General features: G+C 36.0%; 1 protein-coding gene across 1 annotated transcript; it reads left to right on the top strand.

Moving 5' to 3' along the window:
- Nucleotides 1-5,711: 5,711 nt before the first annotated feature.
- LOC133073496 (olfactory receptor 5AK2-like) lies at nt 5,712-6,647 on the top strand. Its single transcript, XM_061167058.1, has one exon. It carries the CDS (start codon nt 5,712-5,714, stop codon nt 6,645-6,647), a length of 936 nt encoding a protein of 311 aa, XP_061023041.1.
- The last annotated feature ends 3,162 nt before the right edge of the window (nt 6,648-9,809 follow it).

Genomic DNA, 9,809 nt, shown 5'->3' on the forward strand with positions numbered 1-9,809 from the left:
GTATGTTTTATGCCTTGACTGATGTTTCATAACTCTTTAAAAATACCCCCTTATATCATACATTTTACTTGAATTCAAATAGATTAAGTTAATGTGGTAAGTGTCATTATCACATAAAGATTCTAGTTTAAGTGGACTCATGACCTATGCTAGCTTCCTCTGATGAATGCTGTCACCCACAGGATGGAAGCCGCCTTGAAAGGGTTGCATTTAGTCTATTTCACAGCAAATTTTCCTGAAGCAGTAGCTAACACTTATAATGTTTAGCCCTCCCTCAACGTTGAAATCTGAAAGGAGAGAATTATTTTCTTGCTCCTTCACGACAGAATTATCTTACTCTGTTCAATTCTCAAGGTATTTCAAAGAACCAGATTGGCCACGTCAACCACAGGTTTGGTTTCCTACACTCCCCACCACTAAAGGCCCATTCTTATGCCAAAGTGACCATTGCATCTGTGGAGCCACAGCGCTGCCTGGCGTTACTGAAAGCAGAGGAAGGAGCCCTCTACTGATGTATGGGGACGTGTGGTTTTTGTGAGGAACTTCTGTCATTGCACAATATTTAAGGTGCATAAAAATATATTTAAGAACCACTCATGTAGCCTCCATCTAACTTCTGAAACTTGCTTTTTTTTTTTTTATTACTTAGCACATTCTTTGAGACATTTATCCACACAGACAGTATTGCTCCAATTTAGTGAATTTGCATGTGATTCCCTGGTAGTGCTAGCGGTAAAAATCTGCCTGCCAATGTAGGAGACTCAAGAGACGTGGATTCGATCCCTGGGTTGGGAAGATTCTCAGGAGTAGGAAATGGCAACCCATTTCAATATTCTTGCCTGAAAAATTCCATGGACAGAGGAGACCGGTGGGGCTATAGTCCAGGGCGTTGCAGAGGGTCAGACATGACTGAGCAACCTAAGCACACAGTCTGTTTTCGCTGATTCATTTAATAAATAATTTTTTTCCATGTTCAAGGATACTGATATGAATAATCTGTGTATATACTTACATATGCACATATTCATACATATACTTACATGCATATGTATGGTTATGTGTATCTTTGCATCCTTGCTTATGTGGTCAAATATTTATCTAGCATATGTACCTATATTGGAAATTCTGGACCACACAGAGACGTATATTATTTACTAATATATCCAAATTTGTCTCCAATATGAATGTGCTAATTTACATTCCCACCACATTCTCACCTAAAATTTACATTTTAGACTGAAGAGTATAAAATACATTTCAATGCAGTATTAATATACAATTATCTGATTACTATTAAGTTGTGCATATATCCATATTTCTATTGGCCATTTAAGTTTTCCTTCTATAATTGTCCTGATTATAAGTTTTGTGATATTTTCCCTTGGAGCAATTTGTAGAAATTACTTAAATACACTGGATACGAATTCTTTAACATTTATATGTGCTTCAAACCAATTTACCTGAGTTATTTTCAGTCAGTATCTGGTCTTTCCTTTTTTAAAAATGTTGCTATCTTTACATTTGGTAGAGTTGAATTTTCAATGTTTTACATTTTGTGACCCTATGTCTTATTTAAATTTCCACTGCATAGTTAAGTCATAGACATTCTGTTGTGTTTTATTCTCATAGCTTTGTAATTTAAGTTTTTAATCTATTTGGATAAAATGTACAGTAGCAAAGCAATATAATTTTTTCACATATATAAGTATGTGTAGACCACAATTTACTGGACCGTTTTTCATTGATGAACCAGCTATGATTTTCATACATTGAGCTTCCAGAGACTTGAACATCTGTTTATGGTTTTTCTTTCCTCAGTTCCATTGGTCTGTTTGTCTACCTTCACACCCGTACCACACTGTCTTTATTATTATTGCTTTATAATCAATTCTGATATCTGATAGAACAAGTTCTTCCTTTTAGTCTACTGAAATTATCTTAGCTATGTTTTTAGCTCTTTTCTCTTCTAGATAAATTTTATAAGTTTGTGAAAGTGGGCATAAAATTCTCTTAAGCACTTCATTGAAAATAATTTGAAGGGGAATATCCTGTTGATACAACTTCATCTTGATTGTTGGTGGAAAATAATTTTTCCATGCTTCTGCTGTTTCTCTCCTGCCAAGGGAGCTGACTTTGTGTAATCATGGCCATTCCAATACCACTTTATTCACATGGTTCCTAGAAAGATGGAGTGATGCGTCTGACTAGTAAACCTGAAGACAAGCTGGCATGCTCTGCTCCCCCTTATCCGCAGGAGCAGCCAGCCTGCTGAAGCCTGGTGCCCCTGCACTTCAGAGATGCTTCCCCAGGAAGTGCAAGAGGCGTGCCCCGGTCACTGCCACCAAGACTGAGTGGACGAGCCTGTCTACTTACAGTGTCTTTCAGCAACAAATATTTCACTCAGAAACATAAAAGTCTTTCCCCAGGTATCTAAAGGTGACATGGTTTCTACCTACTCACTATCTTTTATGTCTCAGTTTGTCCAGATCCTGGGAAAGGAAGAAAATAACTACTTACTAGAGCCTCTTTGAGACCCTAGTAATTGTTTAATGTATAAATGAGTTTAATTAGTGAATGTATATTTTTTAAAGCTGTTTGCACCTATATTTGCAAATGAGATCCATTCCAATGTTTTTCTCATATTTTATTTACTTTGGCTTCAGTGGTATACTGGTGTGAGTTAGCGAATGTTCTTTATTGTGATTTTCAAGAAAAGTTTATATAATATAGAATCAGTTTTGTCCTCTAAATATTTGTAGAATTTTCCTGTAGCATAATTAGGCCAAATGTTTGTGTGAGAAGTGTGTCCTTTTTATATTCATTTATTTATTTGGCAGCATTGGCATGCGGGACCTTTCATTGCAGTACATGGATTCTCTAGTTGGCACAGGGCTCACAGCTGTGGTGCTTGGGCTTAGTTGCTCTGTGGCATGTGGGATCTTAGTTTCCTGATAAAAGATCAAAATGGCATCCCCTGCATTGCAAGGCAGATGTTTAACCACTGGACCACCAGGGAAATCCCTGTGAGAGTAAATTTTAAAATAGCAAAATCAATTATTTCAAAATATTTGAATATTTGGGGAGGAGGGGCAATATAGGGGTAAGGTATTAAGAGGTACAAACTACTATATACAAAATAAGCTACAGATATATTGTATAGCACAGGGAATTTAGCCAATATTCTGTAATAACTATGAATGGAAAATAGCCTTCAAAATTGTGAATCACCATGTTGCATATCAGAAGCTTATATAACAATCAAATATACCTCAATTAAAAAAAAAAAAACTTAAAAAAAAACTTTAAAAAAATCCGATTGTTGTTTACCATCAAAAATATCTTAATGACTTCAGTTCAGTTCAGTTCAATCGCTCAGTCGTGTCCGACTCTTTGCGACCCCATGAATCACAGCATGCCAGGCCTCCCTGTCCATCACCAACTCCCTGAGTTTACTCAAACCCATGTCCATCGAGTCGGTGATGCCATCCAGCCATCTCATCCTCTGTTGTCCCCTTCTCCTCCTGCCCCCAATCCCTCCCAGCATCAGGGCCTTTTCCAATGAGTCAACTCTTCACATGAGGTGGCCAAAGTATTGGAGTTTCGGCTTCAGCATCAGTCCTTCCAATGAACACCCAGGACTGATCTCCTTCAGGATGGACTGGTTGGATCTCCTTGCAGTCCAAGGGACTCTCAAGAATCTTCTCCAACGCCACAGTTCAAAAGCATCAATTTTTCGGTGCTCAGCTTTCTTTATAATCCAATTCTTACATCCATACATGACCAGTGGAAAAACCATAGCCTTGACTAGACGGACCTTTGTTGGCAAAGTAATGTCTCTGCTTTTTAATATGCTATCTAAGTTGGTCATAACTTTTCTTCCAAGGAGTAAGCGTCTTTTAATTTCATGGCAGCAATCACCACCTGTAGTGATTTTGGAGCCCAAAAAAAAGACTTAGAAGCTAACAAATTGATTATGTTTGAATATTATAATTTTTAAATCCTTCAAATTTGTTGGAAGAAAAAACACTGGGAACCATTAAAGAATTTGTTTCCCAAAAAAAGATAAATAGTATTTTAATATTTCACATGCAAACACACAAACACACACACAAGAGTTACTATCATTCTCTGCCCACTTAGTCTGCTTTTTCTAGAAAAAAAATGAGTAAATACAAAATAACTATTTTCTAATTGCATGTATGCTATGAAATATTATGGCTCAAATATTATGTACCAGCCACCCAGTATAAAGAAGAAAATAAATTTTATTATTACATCTGACTCTCCTGGGTATATGAGCTAGAGGCAGGAATGGACTTTGTCATTTTTTTTTTTTTCAGAAGGAAAAACTATAAGGACAAAAATGATGAATTACTGTTTTAAATTTAAGGACTTCTGATCTGTGAAAAATACCAAAGATCAAGATAATAGATAGAATGTGAAAAAAATCTTTGTCAAGTCAACATCAAAGTATTCAAATCTACATTAAAAAGAGCCTTCATAAATTGAGTCATAGAAACATTTGGAAAAAGTATTAACAGGCAATTTACAGAAAAATAGAAACCCAAAATTCTAAGAATAATAGACAGTGAGCAAAGTCATTTTAGGTTAGGGAAAAAAATAAAAATTAGATATCAGTTTATATCTATTTTCCTCACCAAAAATAGTATTAGGAAAATACCAATGTTCACTAGCATGTGAGGACATAGGTACCTCCGTGCACAATTAGGAGTGTATACTAGCACATCCATCAAGGAAAATGATCTGGAATAATTGGTCAAGTTAAATATGTGCATACCCTCAGACTCAAAATTTTTGCCCCTACTATAACATCTTAGAAAATTTATCATACTGAGTTATTTGTAGTGAAGACAAATTGGAGGCAGTCTGCTATTCATCACTAGGAAAGCACGCAGGTAAATCAGGATGGATGGACATCATAGAGCAGTGCTACTCAATGTGTGGTCCATGGACCGGCACCAGTCCTTGGACTCTCTGCTGCCACTCTATGATGGGGCAGTGACGAGAAGTGAGATGGAGCATATAAAACTATTACAGAATTTTGACAATGCTAAGAATTTTTTTTACTGACATTTACAAAAATATTAAGCCACAATAGTTTAGAAATTTTACAAAGAAAATTATTCTTTGCCATCTATACTTTGATAAACACTTCCATAAAGGTTTATGGACTGCTACAGGTCCATGAGTCCATCATGGCAGAGAACAGTTCCTAAGGGTGAGGCTAGGGATAAAATGAGAATGTAGAGATAAAGGGGAGCAAGATCAGATAGAACTCTGTGGATATGTCAAGAATTCAAATATAGTCATTATTACTTAAACAAACTTGAATTTCTAATTAAAATATAGAATGCATACAAAAGCATAATTAAATAAAAGCATATTTAAGCATATCTCACTTGTTCCTGAATTGATATGTTTATGAAATACCAATCACTCTGAATTCTGAGAACACAGACAATGGTCCATGACCACTTCCCCTAATTACAGATGAAAATGTCTAAGTCAGGTATCAAGGTTCAGCCTTTAAAATCTAAGTCAATTATGTCATGAAAATTATTCTCTGACTTAACTGTGAAATTAAATACTGTACCATTTCGAGTTTCACAATTAGGTAAATGATCACAGTCCTCTTAACTTTCTCTGGTCTTTTTTTGCACCTTTTCAGCTGATTCTTAATTTTGCCAACCATGGAACAGAACAATGGCACTGAAGTAGCTGAATTCATTCTCCTGGGATTCACTGGTCAACACAAGTCTTGGGGTGTCCTCTTCACAATATTTCTAATGATCTATATGGTCACCGTGGTGGGTAACATTGGCATGATCCTCCTCATCAAGATTGACTCTTCCCTTCACACCCCCATGTACTTTTTCCTCCAAAATTTGGCTTTTGTTGATCTCTGCTACACCTCTGCCATCACCCCTAAGATGTTGCAAAACCTTGTAGGAACAGAACAATCCATCTCATTCATAGGCTGTATGGTGCAATTACTAGTCTATGGGGCTTTTATAACAAGTGATTGCTACATCCTGGCTGCGATGGCAGTGGACCGTTACGTGGCCATCTGTAACCCTCTCCACTATCCAAGAGTCATGTCCTGGAGGGTCTGCGTTCACCTGTTAGTTGGATCATACTTCATAGGTTTCCTAAACGCCTCTGTAAATGTAAGTTTTATTTTCTCACTGAGCTTTTGCAAATCCAATAAAATTAATCACTTTTTCTGTGATGCACCCCCAATTCTGGCCCTCTCATGCTCTGCTATTTACTTCAGCAACATGATGCTAACAGTCCTTGTGGGGTTTAACATGACATTCACCGTGTCAGTCGTCATCTTTTCCTACATATTTATCCTGATCGCCATCCTGAAGATCTCTTCTGCTTCAGGGAGGAAGAAAGCCTTCTCCACGTGCACTTCCCACGGGATAGCTGTCACCATTTTCTACGGGACGCTGTCTTACATGTATCTGCACCATCGTGCAACAGAGTCTCAAGAGCAAGAAAAAATGGCTTCTGTGTTTTATGGGGTTATGATCCCCATGTTAAACCCCCTCATCTACAGCCTGAGGAACCAAGATGTGAGGAAAGCCCTGAAAGGAGTTGGAAAGAAGTGTTTCTGGTTTTAACACCAATGACTAACTCAACAGGGTTCAACAAGTGAACCAACATTTCTCAGCAGCAGAAGATGTAGCAAGTGCTCGTAAGACACAAAAGCATCCCTTAGTTGTATCAGTAGCATCTGAAAAATATTGAAAAGCATCTCAAATGATTAAATAAGCTTCTAATTCATTTGTTTCTCAAAAAGGAAACATCTAACATCTAAAAAGAAGATCTTTGATACTTCTTTTACACTTTTTGAGGCACCTTCTTCAAATACTCAACATTAGAAAGGAAAAGAAAAGTGAATTAAGGAGAAACACATAATTGTATTATATGAATATATTAAATAAATACCTCTATTAACTAGATTATAAGGAATCATTAGGACAAAAATCTATTTATCTTCTATTAAGAGGTACCAATACCCTGCAATTTTTGTATAGCGCAGCTACTTTGATTTTGTAGAAAAAAAATTTTTTTGAAAGACTCATTTCTTCAGAGGAAATGCACAGAAAAGAAGAGGAGGAGAATTTCCATTGATTTGGGGACACTGAAAATCAACATCCCTCCTTCTCTACAAGTTCCCTAAACATTAGGATATTGACTCTAGAGTCAGAAAGATGTGGATCTTACTAATTTTATCTTTGGTAAATCTATCTTTAATCTCCAATTAAATCCCATTACAGGTGTATTACATTAACAAAATCCAGTGCAGTCTGGTGCTATAAAGCAGGCTTATTTATGCAGAGTTGTTAGTTTGTACCTCTGTATCTTCAAGAATGAAGAGAAATGCAGGACTCTAGGCTTATTTCTAGAAGTCAAGGCTCATGCCCTGATGGTCTCGCTATTAGGATTAAACAAAAAAGAAAAGAGCAAGCACACAGCCCTGCTCTGGACAGGCAGTGTAAACAGAAGGCTGACATCACGTGTTTTTCATTTCTTCTCCCAATCCTCTTTGTCAGTGAAACCATAGGTAAGTTATTGGGAAGACTGACAGAATGGGAGTTTATTCTTTCCCAACATTTTCAGAAATTCCAAATCCATGGACTAAGGCAGGAATACTCCAATAGGGAGCCAATGGTAACCCAACCAATACTAAGAGAAACCAGATGCTATCAACCCATGCAGCAGGGTGCATTAAAGGAAAGGAATCTCCCAATTAGGAAACTCTGACCTTATATAAAGCTACCTTCTCGTGTCCCCTCTGTAAAGAGAAACATTTCCACTCCATAATATAAGCAAATCCTCTCCAGAGGATGAAGAAGACTTTACCCTATCAACCTGGACCATCTTCAGGGAGAGAGACATCTCTACATTTTAGTGAGGTGATATTATGTCACCTTATACAAACATCCTTAAATATAATGGCTATAAATGCCTTTCCTCAGAGGACCTGAGCTCTGCAGAAATGTAAAATAGTCATGGAGAATCTATGTACCTAATAATGTTTAATATTCATAGAGTGATAAAATCAGGAATACATGAGCAAAAGAAACACAATATTAATAGAAATGCTGATTCACATCTTCTAGTCCATGAGAGATCAAATTGAGAACAAAATATTTTAATAAAATTATTTAATGAGAAAGCATTGAGAATATTTCTTCTAAGGTTGAACATGAAAAAGGTGACCTGAATCAAAATTATTCTTACGATTATTCTGGAGCTACTGATCAAATCACTTAGATTATAGAAATCAATGAAAGGAATGCAAATAAAAAAGGAGGAGTAACAATTACAATTTGAAGATGACATTTTTTTTCTGGATAGCCAAGTAAATTAGCTGTTATAAACAATAAAAATTAATAAGTTGACTAGACAAAAAATAACATACATAAATCATTACACTAAATTATTATATATAAATCATTAGACTAAATATAATAGTAAAACAGCAACTAAATATACTAAAAGAAAAATCAATCTTAATTTTATACACCAGCAGAAAGTAAAAATAGATTTTTAAAATAACACTTACAATAATCATCCAAAGCATGAAATGCTTAGAAATAAATTTTTTAAGTGTGTATAATGTATATGATGAAAGCTACAAACTTTTCTGAGAAAAATTAAAGAATCCTACATGAGCAGAAAGATACATGATGCTTAAGAAATGGAGAACTCAATACTGTAAAAATGTCAATCCTCCCCAAGCTGATCTATACTTTCAAAGAAATTTCAACCAAATTAATAACTGGATTTTTATAGAGATTGACAAGCTAGTTCTAAAACTTATTTGCAAATGCAAAAAACCTAGAATAACCAAAAAAAAAAAAAAAAAAAAAAAAAAACCTCTTTAAAATAAAGAGACATAGAATATACATTATCTGATTTCAAGACTAACTGTAGAGGTATAGTAAAGAAACCATTAAAATTTGAAATTTTGCTTTTCTAAAAACATCAGGAAATGAAAAGCTATACCACAAGCTAGGAAAAATTATATATGTGACAAAACTATATATATCATATAAATGATAAAATTATATGCATATATCAATATCTCTCTGTTAAGAATATACAAAGAATACTTTCAACCCAATGATGAAGCTGTTTATTTTAAAATGGGCTAGTGGTGACAGTGAAAATCTCAGTGTAAGATCTTCTGGAAATCCCTCCATAAAAGCAGCTAGGATACAGGTGTGCACATATTCACACACAGACACACACACACACCCATCACAATCAAATTTTTCAGAACTCTGGAAATTAAAAAGACTTGCAGCAATCCAAGGAGCTTTTACTTATGAAACACAATTTAGGCTTAGTATGAATGCCAAGCTTAGAGGTGCTTTAATGTGCCCTTTTCTCATCTTGTCCCTTTCCATCTCTTGGGAAGCCCTAAAAACCAAGAGCTGGCAGTCAGATTGAAAAGCAGCGGCCTGGCAACCAGTTGGAGCAGATCAGGGTTAGAGCTCTTTGAAAGCCCCATTCACAGAGCACTGTTTCCTTTGGCCCATGTGATGGTTCTCTGGAAGGCCCTACTTGCCAGGCTTGTCAGTATTTGTCCTGACTTGAAGCTCACTCAGTGCAAAGAGCCTTTTTTTCTGGGGTCATTTGCCAAAAACAATCAGAGACAATTAATTGTTTAATCCTGCAACTACCTGGGCTTCTCTAGTAGCTCAGCTGATAAAGAATCTGCCTGCAATGCAGAAGACCCCAGTTTGATTCCTGTGTCAGGAAGACCCCCT

Source organism: Dama dama, chromosome 1 (genome assembly GCF_033118175.1).
Source record: "Dama dama isolate Ldn47 chromosome 1, ASM3311817v1, whole genome shotgun sequence".
NCBI lineage: Eukaryota > Metazoa > Chordata > Mammalia > Artiodactyla > Cervidae > Dama > Dama dama.

Coding starts and splice junctions, on each gene's coding strand:
- LOC133073496 (XM_061167058.1), top strand. CDS start 5,712: ATGGAACAGAACAATGGCACTGAAGTAGCTGAATTCATTCTCCTGGGA.